At 47.4% G+C, this 20,781-nt stretch overlaps 1 protein-coding gene across 1 annotated transcript in view; it reads left to right on the top strand.

Moving 5' to 3' along the window:
- Positions 1 to 20,233, top strand: part of PAK1 (p21 (RAC1) activated kinase 1) — a 33,716-nt gene extending 13,483 nt beyond the window's left edge. The window contains exons 5-14 of the mRNA XM_033146003.1: positions 4,357 to 4,473; positions 6,219 to 6,396; positions 8,112 to 8,175; positions 9,007 to 9,055; positions 9,282 to 9,394; positions 13,798 to 13,915; positions 15,190 to 15,289; positions 16,494 to 16,690; positions 18,394 to 18,531; positions 20,083 to 20,233. Of these exons, the coding sequence (XP_033001894.1) occupies positions 4,357 to 4,473; positions 6,219 to 6,396; positions 8,112 to 8,175; positions 9,007 to 9,055; positions 9,282 to 9,394; positions 13,798 to 13,915; positions 15,190 to 15,289; positions 16,494 to 16,690; positions 18,394 to 18,531; positions 20,083 to 20,169 (1,161 nt within the window). The 3' untranslated portion in view covers positions 20,170 to 20,233. The remainder of the gene's footprint in view (positions 1 to 4,356; positions 4,474 to 6,218; positions 6,397 to 8,111; positions 8,176 to 9,006; positions 9,056 to 9,281; positions 9,395 to 13,797; positions 13,916 to 15,189; positions 15,290 to 16,493; positions 16,691 to 18,393; positions 18,532 to 20,082) is intronic.
- Positions 20,234 to 20,781: the final 548 nt, after the last annotated feature.

Below are 20,781 nucleotides of genomic sequence, written 5' to 3'. Positions count from 1 at the left end.
TTGCGGCGCTCATCTCGCTTTACTGGCAGAGGGAACCAGCGTACAGCTTCCGGGTCATGTGGCTAGCATGACTAAGCCGCTTCTGACAAACCAGAGCAGCGCACGGAAAGGCCGTTTACCTTCCCACCGGAGCGGTACCTATTTATCTACTTGCACTTTGACATGCTTTCAAACTGCTAGGTTGGCAGGAGCAGAGAATGAGCAATGGGAGCTCACCCCATCGTGGGGATTTGAACCGCCAACCTTCTGACCGGCAAGCCCTGGGCTCTGCGGTTTAACCCACAGCGCCACCCGTGTCCCATTTAGGATCAAAAGCCCTCCTTAAAAATGTGGATTTATCAGGGCCTGGGGAAGTTTAACTTCCAGAAATGAGTGTCCCAGAAATGAGTGAGTGCCCACCAGTTTTCTGCAGGAGCAGGGAGGAGCAAGAAGTTGCCCAGATACTTTCTGCCACCTTCCAAACACTTTTCAGGACTGCAGTAGAGGCGCCCTCTTTCCACTTGACCCATCTACAGGGATAAGCATTTTATTAGTCAGGTACAAAAAGCATGTGGCGTTCTTATTACCCAGCAGGTGTGACAGCAGCGCTTCCTGAACAAAAGAAGTCCGGGGAGAGCTAGTGAGAAAGTGCCCAGCAAGCGTTTTGATAATCAGAGCAATAAAAGCAGTTGGCGTGGGCCATCGGCCAAAGTGCCCTTCGTTAGCATGGCAAAAGTACGTTGCTGTGCCAACGAACTGTCTTTGATGTCGTCTGGTGGTTTTTCTAAAGAGCGAGTCTGGGGGAAATCGCTTCGCTCTCAAGTGCGGCAGTGGCGAACAATCTCTTCCCTCCCCTCACCCCCGGCACTTCCGTTTTAAAAATAAATGGCTGTTTATAAATTGCAATAACCACCTGAAGTTATGGAAAGGTTCAGCCTTTTGGAAGCTCTGGTCTGATTACAAAATATTGCCTTTTCTTTGAATAATTTAATCAGTCGATGTGTCTCTTTTTCTTTAATATGCCCAATTTATACCCTTATCCATACATGCAGTTGTGGAATGGACTCTCTTGGGATGTGTGGACTCTCCTTCCTTAGAGGTTTTTAAGCAGAGGTTGGATGGCCATCTCTCATGGCTGCTTTAGTCGAAATTCCTGCATTGCAGGGGGTTGGACTAGATGACCCTCGGGGTCCCTTCCCAATCCACAGTATTTTCCAAAATATTAAGCGTGAGTACCTTCTTTGCTCAGTCCAGTCTAGGTGGTGGCCTGTTTTAAGATAATTCTTGAAGCATCCATGCTTAGATTCACATGTTACCTGAAAGATTTCTGTGTTGCATTCCACCAAGGGACCTTGAGCTTTGACCACCTTATAGGATAGGATAGGATAGGATAGGATAGGATAGGATAGGGATGTGGGTGGTGCTGTGGTTTAAACCACTGAGCCTCTTGGGCTTGCCGATCGGAAGGTTGGCGGTTCGAATCTCCGCGATGGAGTGAGCTCCCATTGCTCTGTCCCAGCTCCTGCTAACCTAGCAGTTCAAAAGCATGCCAGCGTGAGTAGATAAATAGGTACCACTGCGTCGGGAAGGCAAACAGCATTTCCGTGCGCTCTGGCTTCCGTCATAATGTCCCGTTGTGCCAGAAGTGGTTCAGTCATGCTGGCCACATGACCCGGAAAGCTGTCTGTGGACAAACGCCGGCTCCCTCGGCCTGAAAGCGAGATGAGCGCCGCAACCCCATAGTCATGTTTGGCTGGACTTCACTATCCAGGGGTCCTTTCCCTTTTTACCTTATAGGATGCAAATCTGCAACATTAGCACTGTACTTTCCTACCATCTACGTGGGGGTGGGCAAACTGCAGCTGTGCGGCACAATGCGCCCTCGCTCGAACCCAGACCCCTTTCAGTGGACCATCCTGTGCTCTCATCAGCTACCCTGATAATGCCCCCGGCTTGCTTGCTTGCCTCCGTGGATCTCTGACTTCAGCCTGCCTGGAATGCAGCCAGCTGTGTGAAATGACATCCATGGCCCCGCCCATGTTTTGCCTCTGGCCCCGCCCACCATTGGCATGCAGCCCCCGAAAGACTTCCCGATACGGAATGTGGCCCTCGGGCTCGGGAACGTTCCCCACACATGCTCTAGCCTATTGACCTGAAATACAACAGCTTTTGTGACATCGTCGGTAAAGCCCGGTTCTCTTAATCTCAGGGCTGTGGGTTCGAGTCCCACGTTGGGCAAAAGATTCCTGCATTGCAGGGGGTTGGACTAGCTGACCCTCATGTTCCCTTCCAATTCTATGATTCTAAACATTACTTCATTCAAGGTTCGCAGTCTCCCCAAACATCTTTTTGTTTTTTAAAATGTCTTCTTTTTATGAGGAATAAACAAAACAGGCCGGCTGAAATTTGCCAGCAGGAGAAAAACTGATTAGGAGGAAAATTTGGCTTTCCTTGGCAAAACCATGTGGAGTTTCCCTTGAGTGACTTTCTCCTGATAAGCAACAGTGTCCCCTTTCCCGGTCAACACACACAAACACACACCTTTTTATTCCACTGTCAGATTGGGGAATAAAGAGAAAGCCCTCTTGCGGTTGCTTAGCAACTGCATCACACTCACCAAATTTGGCTGATTTTCCTGGCCTCCCTGCCGCAGGCCAGGGGGGAAACCTCAGCCCCCTCCACGAATGAACCTCATGAAGGGCATCCTACGTGGAATTGGAAGCACACTAGAGATTGTAGGTGCTGATATTCCAAATGAGCAGAAAAGTCTTATTATGTGTGCGAAAACAGCCGCACGGATGCTGCTATCCCAGAGATGGAAAGAAGACAGAGTCCCTACCATGGCAAAACTGACTGGACTATGGCAAAACTGACTGGAAAGCTCAGAAACCAAGAAGACAAAAAAACTTCAGGAAAGAATGGGGATAAAAATGTTATAGTTTATTTAGGAGACCACTGTAAGCAAGATGAAAACAATAGCAGGATTTTAATATCGCTTGTAATGTAACAAACACTTTGGACAATATGGATAGATACACAATAATATGCAGTCGAAAATGTTAACAATAAGACCATGGGTGGGCAAACTAAGGCCCTGGGGCTGGATCTGGCCCAATCGCCTTCTAAATCCGGCCCACGGGCGGTCCGGGAGTCAGCGTGTTTTTACATGAGTAGAATGTGTGCTTTTATTTAAAATGCACCTCTGGGTTATTTGTGGGGCCTGCCTGGTGTTTTTATGTGAGTAGAATGTGTGCTTTTATTTAAAAATGCATCTCTGGGTTATTTGTGGGGCATACGATTTCTTTTCCTTTCCAAAATATAGTCCGGCCCCCCACAAGGTCTGAGGGACAGTGGACCAGCCCCCTGCTGAAAAAATCTGCTGACCCCTGAATAAGACCCATGGATGGGATGGTGGGAAGTCTCGAGATTCAGATGTGTATTTGATATTGTTATAAACTTACATTTGTAAAACCAAATAAAATTATTTCCAAACAAAAGGAATTGGAAGCACAAGGCGACACCATGGCCCTTCTGTGGGGTTGCGTGGCCCCACCCGCCGATGGCCACAGGTTAGGCGTGGATGCCTGTACATAGACTTTCTATGGGAAGGGCCGTAGCCCAATGGCAGAGCACCCACGTTTGCAAGCAGAAGGCCCCCGGTTCAATCCCCGCTTGCACCTCCAGGTAGGGCTGCGAAATGTCCTCTGGAGAGCTGCTGCCAGCCAGTGTAGGAATTACTGAGCTTAGATGAACCAATGGTTTGCCTGTGTTCCCAGGCATCTTCCTGCGCTGCACCTCATGGGGGGAAGGCCGTGGCTAAGCAGTGGAGCAGAAGTTCATAGAATCGTAGAAATGTAGAATTGTAGAGTTGGATGGGACCCGCATGGGTCATCTAGTCCAACCCCCTGCAATGCAGGAATCTTTCGCCCAATAAGGGCAATTTTATTTATTAAATTTGTATGCATTGTGCACATCGTGGCGACCCAAAGGGGGGGGGGGCGGAATGGGCTTAGGCATGCTCTGCTGCCGTGCGGGGCTGATGGGAGTTGTAGTCCATAATAACAACAACACCAGGTAGGTGAAGACTGGTCTGCTATACATTTTCCATCCAGATACACTGAGCCCACAACTTACACGCAGGTTCTGGGAATTGTGCCTGCAGCGAAAATTGCATCTAATCAAAACACATTAGGTTCAACGGCGGGTGGGATTGCCAGAGTCTCCCCCCCCCCCCAGATGCCCGTCCCTTATATAATTTTCTTAAATTTGTTTTGCCAAGCGTGTGAAACTCAAGGCGCACGAGTTAAATGCGCGTAAATTGAGAGCTGGCTGTGACTTCGTTTCCCTGCCTCCTAAGCGCCTCTCCTTTCCGTGCAGAATGTGAAGGCGGTGTCCGAGACCCCCGCCGTCCCCCCTGTGTCGGAGGACGAAGACGACGAGGACGATGCTGCCCCTCCCCCAGTCATCGCACCCCGGCCCGAGCACACGAAGTCCGTAAGTAGAAGTCTCAAAGCGGCTGGGCTCCCTCTTGAGTAGTAAGCATTGGGCCTTCGGATAGTTGATTTGGGTGTCTTCTGCCCCACAAGTATGATGTCGTCTGGGTGAAAGGCAGGCCCCTATCCATTGCATGAACGGAACCACAATGAGGCTGAGTAGGGATTTGAACTCTGCCCAACTCCATCCCTGAGGCCCTGCTCCACTGCATAAAAGTGCAGAATTATGTTACCTCGCTAGCCAGGTGCCTCTAGACCGACCGGGGTTTCCCAGACTTGGGTCACCAGCTGTTTTGGGACTACAATTCCCATCGTCCCTGACCACTGGTCCTGATAGCTAGGGATGATGGGAGCTGTAGTCCAACAACAGCCGGAAACCCAAGTTTTGAGAAACTCCAGGCACTTTCTCTAGCAGCGTATGAAAGCAACAGTCATTGCCCCAGATTCAAAACAACACAACGCCTGTCCTAAGTCACCGCTGAGTTCTGTGACCTGTATACAAAGATGCAAATTGAGCAAGTATGTGTTACTTTTGCATTTTAAGGGAGGGCATTGAAACCTTCCCTAAACAAAGGGAGGCACCATTCAGCTGATTCTTTGATTCTACAGATACTTTAAGCATCTCTCCCCAACCATGAAAAGCTTTTTCCCTTTTTCAGAATGGAGCTGGGATTTTGCACTCAGTATCTCAACATAAAGCACATTGTTTCTCATTTAGAAAATATCTCAACTTTTGCTATTTGTAGCGTGAGAAGGGAAGGCTCAGTTTGGGCCTAGAGAGAGGCTCCATTGCAGGAAGCCAGGCATTCACGTTCTCAGCAAGCTGAATTGCAACTGCAGCTTGTAAATTCATTGTTGTTTTCAGTGTGAATCTCCCTTTGCAGATTTAAAGTCACCTAGATGTCACTCCTATCCACACCTCCTTACTAATCAAGCCATTTTCAATAGAGGATCTTCCCAGCAGATCCCAAAATCTATGTTAATCTCCTTTCCCACACAGAACAAGATATACTTCTAAAAGCCATTTTTCAGACCTATTTGGCCAGGCATGGCCAAACTTGGCCCTCCAGCTGTTTTGGGACTACAACTCCCATCATCTCTAGCTAACAGGACCAGTGGTCAGGGATGATGGGAATTGTAGTCCCAAAACAACTGGAGGGCCAAATTTGGCCATGCCTGTTTAGGCCAACTCTTTTAAACACCCACCCACCGGATTTGCAGTTTTTGCCACCAATTTTGGAGTCACTTTTCACAGGGCTCCCTCTTGAGTAATCTCAGGAACTTTGGGACTAAGCAAGAACTTCCTTTTTAGCCGTTTGTAGTGTTTGATTTAAGGGACGTGGGTGGTGCTGTGGGTTAAACCACAGAGCCTAGGGCTTCCCGATCAGATGGTTGGCGGTCCTAATCCCCGCAACGGGGTGAGCTCCGTTTGCTCGGTCCCAGCTCCTGCCAACCTAGCAGTTCGAAAGCACGTCAAAGTGCAAGTAGATAAATAGGTACCACTCTGGCGGGAAGGTAAACAGCATTTCCGTGCACTGCTCTCATTCGCCAGAAGTGGCTTAGTCATGCTGGCCACATGACCTGGAAGCTGTACGCGGGCTCCTTCGGCCAGTAAAGCGAGATGAGCGCCGCAACCCCAGAGTCGTCCACAACTGGACCTAATGGTCAGGGGTCCCTTTACCTTTATCTAGTGTTTGATTTACCTCAGAACTATTTACATATGTATTCTACCTCCCCTCCTCGAAGATATACACCCGGTCGGTGATCGAACCCCTTCCTCCAGCCCCGACCCGAGACGTGGCCACTTCCCCGATCCCCTCGCCTTCCGAAAACAGCACGACCCCTCCGGACACGTTGGCAAGGAATACGGAGAAGCAGAAAAAGAAACCCAAAATGACAGACGAGGAAATCTTGGAGAAATTAAGTAAGTCTTCTCACTGCTGGGTTTTTCAAATGGAACCTCAGGGAAATGGATATATTTCAGGTCACCTCACACTGTGAAGCTGTTGCCACTTCACAACACTCTCTCTCTCTCTCTCTCTCTCTCTCTCTCTCTCTCACACACATACACACACACACACACACACATTCTCCCCAGGCTCCACCTTGTGCTCCAGCTGAAGTGCAGAATTTAGCACTTTCACAACACTGAAGTGATGTTTTCGTTTTTAAAAAACCACAGCTTTCTGAATCCTCTCACAGTGGTGTCAGCTGGTGGGTTCAGCTTCTTCAAAGGAGGAGAGATGCACCTCTCTCTCTCTCTCTCTCTCTCTCTCTCTCTCTCTCTGTTTGCATGTTAGGTGTGAATGTCAGAGCCACCCTAGAAACTCCTTTCTGTTTAGCCTCCATTCTGTTTAGCCTGCTGGTAGACCTGTCCTCCACGTGGCATTCCCTCTATTTCCCCACGTGGCATTCCCTCTATTTCCCCACGTGGCATTCCCTCTATTTCAAATGTCCGGACAGTGAACGCTGTTTCTTATGACGCCAAAATGCATTCACACCCATGCGCAAGAGTGAAGTACAGTGGCCCCTTGGTTCTCAAACTTAATCCGTTCCGGAAGTCTGTTCCAAAACCAAAGCGTTCCAAAAGCAAGGCGCGCTTTCCCATAGAAAGTAATGCAAAACGTCTTAATCCGTTCCAGACTTTTAAAAACGACCCTTAAAACAGCAATTTAACATGAATTTCACTATCTAACGAGACCATTGATCCATAAAACGAAAGCGATAAACAATGTACTGCAGTCACACAATCAATCAATCAGTAGCTGAACTGGGTTCCACACAGTCACAAAAACAAAACAAAAAAAGATCCGCGAAAACAAAAAATGCAAAATAAATAGTAAAAACAGACAGACCTCAGCGTAATGCACAAAACGGAAGTGTGGCACTCAAATCGGAAGCATAACGCTCAGAACGGAGCATGTTCGACTTCCGAAAAAGGTTTGGAAACTGGAACACTTACTTCCGTGTTTGCAGTGTTTGGGTTCCAATTGGTTTGAGTACCAAGGCGTTTGAGAACCAAGGTGCCACTGTATTTGCAGACTTTGAGGAAGCCTAGGGTTTGCAGTGGGTTGGTAGGGAAACCAACAACCTCGAGAGCGTTCCCCCTCCAAAAACAGCCCACAGAAGACTTGCTCGGTATCGCAGAATTGTAGAGTCGCAAGGGCAGCATGTCCCATCTATGAGACATATAATTTCTGTTCATATGTCTTAGTTGTAGTGGATTGGGATCAGCACGGGACTCATAGAACTTATATACCCCGTATATAATGTATATTTGATGCAGGTACCCTCAAGGACAAAAGCAGAAGCGCTGCAGTGATTAATGTATCAGCTGAAAGCTAAAGCAATATTCCTGAATACCAGGGGAATTTAAATCACAAGACAACAGGAACGGTTTTGCCCGGTGCCTAAGAGGCAACAGAGATGGCACCAGGTGAATGTGTCCTTAGTTTATCTGCTTAGCAAAGCTAATTGCATTCCCAGGGGTCCGAGGTCTTGCAAGGAGCTCCGATCAGCTCAGATTCTGTCATGCTTGCTTTTAAATATGTTTGTTCAGGGGAGCTGAGCTGCCTTCCAAAGCTCTTTCATTCTATCCTAATGTTTGTTTTCCTTTTTTGTTTTGTTTTGTTTTTGAAGGAGGTATCGTGAGTGTGGGTGACCCCAAGAAGAAATATACAAGTTTTGAGAAGATCGGGCAAGGGTTAGTATATGGTCTCCAGCTTCCTTCACCTCTTCTGCCTTCAGCGTGAAATGAGCTCGGATCTGGAATTGCTCAAAATGCACCTTAGAGACCAACTAAGTTTGTTCTTGGTATGAGCTTTCGTGTGCATGCACACTTCTTGAAGAAGTTTTGACTATGGCAGACCAACACGGCTACCTACCTGTAACTGTAACTGGAAAAGGTTTCTCCAAGGTATTTCCTTCTGCAGAGGAAATATTTGGGGTCATGAAGAATCAAGTTGGCTTCAGGATTGCTCTCCTGTACTATTTCAGATGTGGGATTTATATACTTGAGTACCTGTGTTTACCTTGTGCATTTTTGTTGTTGTTGTTGTTGTTCAGTCGTTCAGTTGTGTCCGACTCTTCGTGACCCCATGGACCAGAGCACGCCAGGCACGCCTATCCTTCACTGCCTCTCACAGTTTGGCCAAACTCATGTTAGTAGCTTCGAGAACACTGTCCAACCATCTCATCTTCTGTCGTCCCCTTCTCCTTGTGCCCTCCATCTTTCCCAACATCAGGGTCTTTTCCAGGGAGTCTTCCCTTCTCATGAGGTGGCCAAAGTACTGGAACTTCAACTTCAGGATCTGTCCTTCTAGTGAGCACTCAGGGCTGATTTCTTTGAGAATGGATAGGTTTGATCTTCTTGCAGTCCATGGGACTCTCAAGAGTCTCCTCCAGCACCATAATTCAAAAGCATCAATTCTTCGGCGATCAGCCTTCTTTATGGTCCAGCTTGTGCATTTATGAACATTTATTTATTGAACATTTACAATAATAGCATGCCTTAACTGTTTACCTTTTCTTTCAGGGCTTCAGGGACAGTTTACACGGCGATCGATGTAGCTACAGGACAGGAGGTAAGAGTTTAGGAGACACTGGAGCCCGTTTCGCTAAATGAGAGATGTTCTAGCTTTGATTTTGAGCCTCTCGTCTCGATCCCCGCTCCCCGCTCCCCGCTCCCCTCCAATTCAGAATTGTGACAAAGGACACAAACGAGTTGGAAACTTGAATTAGATCTAGCTTCGGACAACTAGAGTCTTAAATGTAATTATTCCTCTTCTCTGCTCCCCGCCCTCATTTCAGGTTGCAATTAAGCAGATGAACTTGCAGCAACAGCCCAAGAAGGAGCTGATAATTAATGAAATTCTCGTCATGAGGGAAAACAAGAACCCCAACATTGTCAACTATCTGGACAGGTATTCACACTTTTCCCCCAAGAGGGAATGTCATGTGTACAAGATTCAGGGCAGATGAAAGAAAGCACTTATTTACGAAGCGTGTAGTTAAACAGTGGAACTCTCTGCCACAGGAAGCAGTGGTGACCACCAGCTTGGATAGCTTTGGACAAATTCAAGGAGGAGAGGGCTATTGGTGGCCACTAGCTGTGATTGCTGTGTTCTACACACAAGGTTGGCGGCAGTAATGCTTTTGATTGCCAGTTCCTGGAAACTGCAGGAGGGGAGAAGGGCTCTTGTGCTCAGGCTTGGTTAGGGACAAAACCTGATTGGAACACTAGATGTCCCTCTTTGTAGTATTGACCAGAGGCAGGCAGAAGGTAGATTGATATCTACTGGCAGATCTTGAGGCAGTTTGAAATAGATTGGTGCTCATTTCTGACCCATCGTTGCTTAATAACGGCAACTACAAAATGACAACAGCAAAATGAAAAAAATGGGAGGTGGGTCTTGAGGGAACGTTGGAAGTGAGCTCTGTTAGGTTTTGGCATTTGAAACAAATTCCTCAGTTAGGAATTAATTCCACAAGCCCCAAGTCTGCCTGCCTCTGCAACACTCAACCCCAACCACAAAAAGGCCTGAAGTTCATATCTGTATGCTTTGCACATATCCAAGTCCCCCCCCCCCCACTAATTTTCGTTGTTGTGTATCATATCTGTTGATGCCTCCTTCTAGTGTGTGGGTGATACAGTTTTGGCCACATAAAGCGCCTCAGAGAATATCTGCTGTTACTATGCAAGTTACATGCACTTAAAAAAAGGGGGGGGGCAATTTATTTGAAGAACAATGATTAGCATTCTCTTGAGCAAGAAATGTACACATCTTACGTTGGCCCAAACTGTCTTCTAAAATTAAACCACAGTTAAAAAGTTGAGAGAAGCAATTTTTTTAGCAGCTTCTGAAGACCAGCGGTTCCCCCACAAAATGTTTGTCTTATTTTTCCCACCAGTAGTTTCACCAGCTCCTAAGTAGGATAGTAAAAGGGTAAAGTTAAAGGGACCCCTGACCATTAGGTCCAGTCACGAACGACTCTGGGGTTGCGGCGCTCATCTCGCTTTACTGGCCGAGGGAGCTGGCGTACAGCTTCCGGGTCATGTGGCCAGCATGACAAAGCCGCTTCTGGCGAACCAGAGCAGCTCACGGAAACGCCGTTTACCTTCCCGCTGGAGCGGTACCTATTTATCTACTTGCACTTTGACGTGCTTTCGAACTGCTAGGTGGGCAGGAGCTGGGATCGAGCAACGGGAGCTCACCCCGTCATGGGGATTCGAACCACCAACCTTCTGATCAGCAAGCCCTAGGCTCTGTGGTTTAACCCACAGCGCCACCCACGAAGTAGGATAGTAGCTTTGTGCAATTACACGGGGGTGTCTTATAGACGGAAAAATACGGTAATCCCGTTCAAGTATTTTAACACTGCAGAGGATCACGTTTGCAAAAACATGGTAAAGTAGCCAAGGAAGAAAAGAATTGGTTGGAAGCCGTAACAATAAGAAAGAAGCCCATGGGAACAGATGGCAGTTGTCAGGTTGACAATAATCTGTTTTTTGTTTTTGTTTTTAGCAAGGGGAATTGACGAACTCTTTAAAAAAAAATTATAGAGAAGCTGGTGACCATACGGTCATAAGACATTGGATGCTGTGAGTTCAGGTCGGAAAGGGGGAGCAGCATCTTCCTGCTGCTTTTGGCTCCTTTTCTTTCCTCCGGGGAGGAGAATTCGCGGCTGCTCTGAACACTTCGCTTCCTCCTTTCCCAGCGGGGCAGAAGCTGCAATGGCTCAGCTGCCTTTGCCAGAAACATGTTTTGTGCTGAGATTCTCCGGACTGAAAAAGTCCCCTGCCGCGGCTGTCCTCGAAGCGGCCCTCACAGATGCCCTTAGCTGTCACAGCTCTCCGGCAGCCCAGTCCCTGTTCATTCATTTAAAGCCGTTTTAGCCTATTCTGAATAACGGCAGTAAGTTGTTTTGGTGGGGAGGAGGACAGAAACACCAGGATATCTTCGTTAACAGATGGGGGGGGGGGCTGTGAAAATTCATGGGTGGAAACGAAGGGTGGGGAAACTAACCTCGAAACATAGGAAAGGGGCTCATACTGAGTCCATCTAGCGCAGCGTTGCATACACTGACTGGCAGCATCAGGATTTCAGACAGGGAAGACCCCCGGCCAGAGCTGGGGATGCTGGGGATTGAACCAGGCACCTTCTGCATGCAAGTCCAGTGCCCCAAACGCTGAACTTATGCCCAAATCTAGCACACACTTCCAAAGCAACGCCCCCCCCACTTTCGCCGCAATACCTTTCAGCGAAGGGTCCACCCTGCTGCTAGAAGGGTCATTTAGGTTGGGGAAGGGCTATAGCTCAGTGGTAGAGCATCTGTTTTCCCCATAGAAGGTCGCAGGTTCAATTCCTGGCATTGCCAGGTAGGGATGGAACCATCCCCTGTCATAATAATAATAATAATAATAATAATAATAATAATAATAATAATTTATACCCCACCCATCTGGCTGGGTTTCCCCAGCCATTCTGGGCGGCTTCCAACAGAATATTAAAATACAATAGTCTATTAAACATTAAAAGCTTCCCTAAACAGGGCTGCCTTCAGATGTCTTCTAAAAGTCTGGTAGTTGGTTTTTTTTTTTACATCTGGTGGGAGGGCGTTCCACAGGGCGGGTGCCACTACCAAGAAGGCCCTCTGCCTGGTTCCCTGTAACTTGGCTTCTCGCAGCGAGGGAACCGCCAGAAGGCCCTCAGAGCTGGACCTCAGTGTCCGGGCAGAACGATAGGAGTGGAGATGCTCCTTCAGGTATCCCAGAGGACCACTGCCGGGCAGTGTACACAAAATGGATGAAAATAGAACAGTGGCCTGATTCATTATAAAGTACAGTCATACCTTGGAAGTCAAATGCCTTGCAAGTGGAACCTTTTTGACCCTTGAATGCCACAAACCCGGAAGTGACTGTTCCGGCTTGCAAACATTCTTTGGAACCCGAATGTCTGTCATGGCTTATGCAGCTTCCGATTGGCTGCAGGAGCTTCCTGCAGCCAATCGGAAGCCACGCCTTAGTTCCTGAACATTTTGGAAGTTGAGCGGACTTCCAGAATGGATTCCGTTTGACTTCCGAGGTACGACTCGGAGCAGACGGGGCTCGTCCACCTGGGAAGGGAGCCCATCTAGGAGAAGGAAAGCTCTGATCCTAAACCTCTGCTGCCTTGAGGGATATCTTCGGGAGAAGAACAGGCCATGGAGTAAACCCTACACAAATCTGGATTGGAGTCCCTAAGATGGTTGGACGGCGCTTTGTACGCCTCGTTCCGGCAACCCCTGCAGCTTTCCTTTGGGTCACATCAGCGAGGCTGAGAGAGGGATCTTGTTGTCTGGGCAGTCCAGGCTTGTGCCTCGTGGGGTGGGGTGGGGTCAGTTTGGTCCATTGCAGACGGATTCCAACAACTAATCTGCTTATGTTTCATGACCAAGGTGGTGCCCTTCAGATATTTTGGCCACACTGAGAGTTGTGATCCAAAGCATTTGAAAGCTACCAGGCTAGCAATGTTTGATGCAGACCCCTCTTCCCCCCGTCATTTGACACCTGAGATGTGTGACCCACCTTATTCCCATAATTATCATTTGTTCTTAATTTTAAATTGTTGTAACCCACCCTGGGACTCGTTGGTGAAGGGTGGTTCATAAATTTGAGGATGGTTTGTTTGCATGCTCAAAGGAGTCCTATGGAAACTGGGGACTGGGGTGCCATCCCTTCAGGGTCGCAGAATGTGGGGACGCCCCACTAGAGTTCTCTCTGCTGGTGTTTCCACCCTTTTCTGCTAGCAAAATACTCAAATGAATTCTCACCGCAAATTTCCCAGGGCTAGCACATTTTCCCTGGCTCATTTCTAGACTCACGGGGGACATTTTTCAAGATGGGGAGAAGACAACATGCCATTTCTCTCTCCCCCTACCCATTTTGGGGGGTGCACAGGGACTTTCTCGGCCACATATAGAAACCCCCATCGGTCCTGCAACCATCCCTCTTACGGTTTAGAAGATAGCCACAAGGTTTCTGCCTGTTCCGCCCTCACAACAACCTTGCGAGGTGGGCAAGGCCGAGCGAGAGACTGCCTCCTCCCTGGCCACTCAGGCAGCTGAAACACGGAGCAGGGATTTGAACCCGGGTCCCCCCCCCCAGCCCGATCCATATCCAACCCGCAAGCCTGTTACTTTCCACTGTCCCATTTTGCGCTACCATCTCGCTCTGCTGCCAGAATAGCTCTGCTCTCTTGGTTTGGCAATGCGGTTGTGTGTGTGTGTGTGTGTGTTTGGCGAAGGGGACACAACGACCGTCTGTTATTTCTCTGGCTTCCCGCAGTTACCTCGTGGGGGATGAATTGTGGGTAGTGATGGAGTATTTGGCAGGCGGTTCCTTGACAGACGTGGTGACAGAGACCTGCATGGACGAAGGGCAGATTGCCGCCGTGTGCCGGGAGGTAAGGAATTAAAACTCCATATATATTTCATTCCGAATGGAAGTCGAGGGCTCTGCTGCCGCTTGGGAGTTCCTATGTGTGTGTGTGTGTGAGAGAGAGATGGAATTATTTGAATTTCCTGGAGTGCGTCCACAACAAACCCACTTAAAAAAAGAAAGAAAAAGAAATAACATTTTCTAAGTCACGGGGAAATGCAGTGCAAAGTGTTGGGATGAATGAAAGATGAACAGGAAGACGTTTATGCGCCCTGCAAGCGGATCAGGAAGGATGAATGCTGGATAAAAGTTGCAGTTTAAACAGGTGCCTAAAAATAAAGTGGTGATCTTTAGGGGGTTGTGTTCAAATCCTGGCGCTGCTAGTTAAAAAGGATCAAGTAGCAGCTAATGGAAAAGACCCTTCTCTGCCTCAGTCCTAGGACAGCTGCTGCCAGTCCGTGATGGGGGAACTTTTGTCCTCCCCGATGCCCCGGGCAGCATGGCCAAAGACCAGCTGCGACGAGAGTTGCAGTTTACTTGTTTATAATTTTATTAATTAAAGTTATATACCGCACTTTGTTCGAAGATCTCGGGGATAAAAATACAGGATAGAAGCACAAAATAAATAGTTGAAATGAAACAAAAAAAATACACCCCCCCAATTTTATTTTATTTTAAACGCTGTAGAATATTAATCAGCCCAAGGCCTGGTTGAAGATTAAACTTTTTTTGCCTAGCACCTAAAGGTGTATAATGAAGGCGCCAGGCGAACTTCACTGGGGAAAGCATATTCCACAACCGGGGAGCCACTGCAGAGAAGGCCCCGTTCTCGTGTTGCCACTCTCCGGACCTCTCCCAGAGGAGGCACAGAAAGAAGGGCCTCAGATGATGATCTCAGAGTTGGGGGTGGTTTATATGGGGAGAGGCAGTCCTTCCTGTCATTATATGAGCCAGAATGAATTTTCTGCAAAGGCTTTCTGTGAGAAGTGACACACATATACTTATCTAATTGCATTTATGCACTGCCTTTCCTCAAGGAGCTCGAGCTGGCGTACGTTGATCTCCGCCCCCCCCCATTTTGTCCGCACAACAACCGTGTGAGGTAGGCTAGGCAGAGAGTGAGTGACTGGTCCGAGGTCATCCAGCGAGCTTTGTGGCTGAGTGGGGATTTGAACCCTGGTCTCTCGGGTCCTAGTCCAGTGCTGTAACCACTACACCACACTGGCCTGCACAAAACCTCCTTTGTTGTTTGCAGTACTGTGGCTGATTGTTGCTGCCCGTTTCTTTCTTCTTCCACAGTGTCTCCAGGCTTTGGAATTCCTCCATGCCAACCAAGTCATCCACCGGGACATCAAGAGTGACAATATCTTGCTGGGGATGGATGGCTCTGTCAAGCTAAGTATGTCGACAGGATGGTTGGGGAGAATTGTACACCTGGAATTTCGAAGCCACCCTGTTTTGTTTTCTTTGGAGGATGGATGGCGGCTAGCGGATTGAGGTTGAATCCTGACAAGACAAGACAGAAGTACTGTTTTGGGGGACAGGGGATGGGCAGTTGTGGGGGACTCCCTGGTTCTGAATGGGGTAGCTGTGCCCCTGAAGAACCAGCTGCACAGCCTGGGAGTCATTTTAGACTCACAGCTGTCCGTGGAGGCGCAGGTCAATTCTGTGTCTACCAGCTCCATCTGGTACGCAGGCTGAGACCCTCCCTGCCCGCGGACTGTCTCGCCAGAGTGGTGCATGCTGTGGTTATCTCCCGTTTGGACTACTGCAATGCGCTCTACATGGGGCTACCTTTGAAGGTGACTCGGAAACTACAACTAATCCAGAATGCGGCGGCAAGACTGGTGACTGGGAGTGGCTGCTGAGACAACATAACATCGGTCCTGAAAGATCTATATTGGCTCCCAGTACGTTTCCGAGCACAATTCAAAGTGTTGGTGCTGACCTTCAAAGCCCGAAACGGCCTCGGCCCAGTATACCTGAAGGAGCGTCTCCACCCCCATCGTTCAGCCCGGACACTGAGGTCCAGCTCCGAGGGCCTTCTGCCGGTTCCCTCCCTGTGAGAAGTGAGGTTGCAGGGAACCAGGCAGAGGGCCTTCTTGGTGGTGGCGCCCGCCCTGTGGAACGCCCTCCCACCAGATGTCAAGGAAATAAACTATTCTGACTTTTAGAAGACACCTGAAGTCAGCCCTGTTTAGGGAAGTTTGTAATGTTTGATGTTTTGTTGTGTTTTTAATATTCTGTTGGGAGCCCCCCAGAGTGGCTGGGGAAACCCAGCCAGATGGGCAGGGTATAAGTAATAAATGATGATGATGATGATGATGATGAAGGTGTTCCAGAAGGGAAGGAGCTGTAGCCCTGCTCTATTTTCCTGCCTCCCCTGGAATGGCTCAGCCAGTAGAGCATAAATATTAAAGAAGATAAGACCTTGCAGTCTAAAGCTTTGACGCGAAAACCAAATTCTGCCCGGGACTTCGCTAAAAGAAAGGAAAACGTCTTCTTCTCCTTCTCCTTCTCCTTCTCCTTCTCCTTCTCCTTCTCCTTCTCCTTCTCTTTTTTAAAATTTTCCTCTTCTCTTCTCTTCTCTCCTTCCCCATCAGCCGATTTCGGCTTCTGTGCTCAGATCACTCCCGAGCAAAGCAAGCGCAGCACCATGGTGGGGACGCCATATTGGATGGCGCCCGAGGTGGTGACGAGGAAAGCCTACGGACCCAAAGTGGACATCTGGTCTCTTGGGATAATGGCCATCGAAATGATAGAGGGGGAACCTCCGTACCTCAACGAAAATCCACTGAGGGTAAGCATTTTTGTTCTAACTGACTTGCGACGCCACTGTCCCTCCAGAAAAGGCTTCCCAGACTCTCTCGCGGTTTGCTCAGGCCAGCTGTCCCACTGGGGATTATAAATGTTTCTCATTTACCCAGGGTGGATAAAAATCAATGATTTCTTAGAATAAAAATAAACAGATTTTTTTAAAATTTAAATTGGATATTTGTTTTTTGTATTTAAATTGGATTTTTCAAATAAAATGCTTTTGGAGGATTCCCCCCCCCCCCAAATATAGTTTTCTGTTTAAGTTACATTATAGTCCAAAGGCTATTCATCAGGAAATAAGGATTTGTTTTAAGTTTTTCATGTGTGCTAAAACTCAGTGTGGTTTTTTTTAAAAAAAAGTTATTTAACCACATCAGTTAACAAACACGGATACATATGCTATAATGTTATTGTTTTAGTTATATAAATTGTTTAAATTGTTATTAAGGAAACGATTATTTTTCTCCTTCCAATAAAGTACAGCAGAAAAAAGTTTTCCAAATATAAACAGTTAACTTATTAAACCTCACAATAACTTCATAATTATCTGTCTATGTATTTCTAATAGTATAACCAAATCAGTCATTTTTTATATAACTGTAAAAAAACTACTCTGAAAATTTATTATTCCGAAAATGAAACCTTCATCTGGTTGTAAATATTAAGATGATACCAGCGAGATTGAGTCTTTCTGTAAAAAAAAATGATTTAAATCAAGTCTTACTGACAAGTGCATGGGTAGGCAACCTAAGGCCCGTGGGCCAGATGTGGCCCGATCCCCTTCTCAATCCGGCCCTGCAGACAGTCCGGGAATCAGCGTAGAATGTGTCCTTTTATTTAAAGTACATCTCTGGGTTATTTGTGGAGCCTACCTGGTGTTTTTACATGAGTAGAATATGTGCTTTTATTTAAAATGCATCTCTGGGTTATTTGTGGGGCGTAGGAATTCGTTCATACTTTTTAAAAAAAAATATAGTCCAGCCCCCCACAAGGTCTGAGGGACGGTGGACCAGCCACCTGCTGAAAAAGTTTGCTGACCCCTGTCGTGATTTAAATCATGATTTAAATCGTGGATTTAAATCGATTTGATTTAAATCAAATCCACCCTATTTATCTGACTTTGCACTGGTATCTCTGGTATTTTTTTTAAATTACATTTATATACCACCTTTTTCTTCCAAGGTGCTCAATGTGGTATACATGGTTCTCCTCCCTATATCATCCTCACAACAACCCTGTGAAGTAGGTTAGACTAAGAGATGGTGAATGGCCCAAGGTCATGCTGTGAGCTTCATGCCGAGTGGGGATTCGAACCCTGGTCTCCAACACTGTAACCATCATGGCAGGGGTCAGCAAGGTTTACCGGCCATGGGCCGGATCACTCCCACAGCGCGATGCCAGAAATGGCTTCTGTGCATGCCCAGACACCGAAAATCGCGCCTGCGCAGAAACGATTTTCAGTGTCTGGACATGTGCAGACGCAGTGTCCATTTCCGGCACCAATTGGCGAGTCCCCGCACTGCACTGCTTTAGCGGCTCATGGGCCGGTAAAGCGGTCATTGTGGGCTGCCTCCGGCTCATGGGCCGCATGTTGCCGACCCCTGCATTATGGCACAAAATAAAACCTCTGAGCTGAGCCCTTTTTCTTCTTCTTTCCTTCCCACCCGCCTCGGCCCTCTCTTTCAGGCTTTGTATCTTATTGCTACCAACGGGACCCCCGAGCTGCAGAACCCGGAGAAGCTTTCGCCCATCTTTAGAGACTTCCTCAATCGCTGCCTCGAGATGGATGTGGAGAAGAGGGGGTCTGCGAAAGAGCTCCTCCAGGTAAGTGCAGCAACTTGGAGAAAGGTAGCCGCACAGAATATTTATCCTGCACCACCGCTCTTTTAAAAACAACAACCCAGATGGGCTGCGGTAGTGGCTGGCATACATAAATAACCTTTGTTGACACCTGGGAATTTCTGTCTGAATTATCCCCAACCAAAAGGACTAATATCAATCCGCCTACCTCACTGAGCCACTCTGAGCAGCAGTTAGCAAAATACAGAAACACAATAAAACATCAAACCTTAAAAACTTCCCTAAATAGTAGTAATTTATGAGTTTGGAGTGTGGGGAGAATACAGTACAATTCTTTTGACAGCATCTTTGGGGCAAGCTCTTTGGGGAAGGGCAAAGTCCCTGGTTCAATCCCTGGCATCTCTAGGAATGCCTGGGTAAATCCCCCTACGTGAAAACCCCTGAAGAGCTGCTGCCAGTCAGTGTAGGCACCACTTATGGGATGCAATCCATTGGTACTGTCAAATGCAACATCCCTTATTTCCCTAGCATGGGCACAGGCAGGGGGATAGGCAGTTACAGGTGAAACTCAAAAAATTAGAATATCGTGGAAAAGTCCATTTATGTAAGCAATTGTTTTCATTCGCTACTGGAGTTTAATATATGAGATAGACTCATGACATGCAAAGCGAGATATGTCAAGCCTTTGTTTGTTATAATTGTGATGATTATGGCGTACAGCTAATGAAAACCCCAAAGTTGAGATTGTTAATTTGGGGTTCTCATCAGCTGTACGCCATAATCATCACAATTATAACAAATAAAGGCTCAACATATCTCGCTTTGCATGTCATGAGTCTATCATATATTACTTTCACCTTTTAAGTTGAATTACTGAAAGAAATGAACCTTTCCACGATATTCTAATTTTTCAAATTTCACCTGTACAACTGTTCCACTGGTCTGGAGCTTCTCCATGTGATCTGGGAGATGGGCATGGCTCTGGCCGACTCCATAAAAGAGCCAAGTCACACAGCCATTTCGTTCATCTTGATACTGCTATTGTCTTGTTGCCGATCTTTTGCTGCCATGCTGCTCTCCTGCAGCCATTTTGTATTCTTAATGTAATTTTGCTGTCTGCTGGCTCTCAGCCAGCAGCACGTGAGTTCAGTCTCCATTTGAGATGAACCAACTCACAGTTTCTTTGTGTAGCCACTAAGTACAGTCTGCCTTTCAGGGATCAAATCGTGAACGGAAATGTGAGTAAACGTTTTGTTGCTTTGCTCAGAAAGACTCTTGTGACTTCATTCTTTTAAGAGGGATCTAATGGGGGCACGAGGAAATAATCTTAACTGAGAGATTCAAACGAATCTGCAAACTAGCTTCCAGCTATATTGTGGGGAATCTGCTACTTATCCAATATATCCTTTCCTACTATCTTTAACATTCCCACAACACTGAGCTAACTGGGACAAAGCTCTCACCTGCTCTCAGGCAGCTTGCCATGTGCCAGCCCACCTTTGAATTTACCGCCACTGATTTATCGCTTGAGCCAGCCGGTCTTCCTTTGCCGAAACCCGTCTCCTTCTTTTCCAGCACCAGTTTCTCAAAATCGCCAAGCCCCTCTCCAGCCTCACTCCTCTGATCATCGCGGCGAAGGAGGCAGCGAAGAACAACCACTGACGTTCCCCGCGGGGCTGCCGCCGTCGTGCCAAACCCTCTTGGCTTTTAACTTTTCCCGAAAACGCCTGTTTCAAAGAGCCCGGCTCTTCCGCGACTTCTTTGGCCGCGCCCCGAAGCTTTCCATCCTGCGAGATCGGGGCCGCGGCATCGAGGTGCACCTGAAACTCAAAAGCAGACACCTGGGGGCGGAGGCAGGTGTCACCCTCGAAACTGTGACCTCCCACGTGGAATGGGTGTGTGGGGCGGAATTTGTATGTTTGAAAGGGCCATTAAGGGGCTGTCTGATCTCGGAACAAAATAAGTTGCCAAGCCAGTATGTTTTCATATCTTTTAGTGTGTTGTTGAATTTAAGAAGAGAGGAAAACACGATTACATGCAACCTTTTAGGACAATTGGTGGAATTTCATTTCTCACTGCCTGTGTTTTCTTTTACCTCTGCAAAAAGCCCCCTGTTCTTAAGACTACTGAAAGATGGGCATAGTTTGGATTACATGAAAACTAGCACAGAGAGTGTTTTCCTTTAAAAAAATAATAATCTCAAGGGAAATGGAATTTCTTCCTCTGAACCACCGGATATGCTTTAATGGTCAGAAATGAGCATCCTATATCAGT

The sequence above is a fragment of the Lacerta agilis genome, chromosome 4, assembly GCF_009819535.1.
Source record: "Lacerta agilis isolate rLacAgi1 chromosome 4, rLacAgi1.pri, whole genome shotgun sequence".
In the NCBI taxonomy this organism is placed as follows: Eukaryota; Metazoa; Chordata; class Lepidosauria; order Squamata; family Lacertidae; genus Lacerta; species Lacerta agilis.
This window is presented reverse-complemented; position numbering and strand designations above follow the sequence as displayed.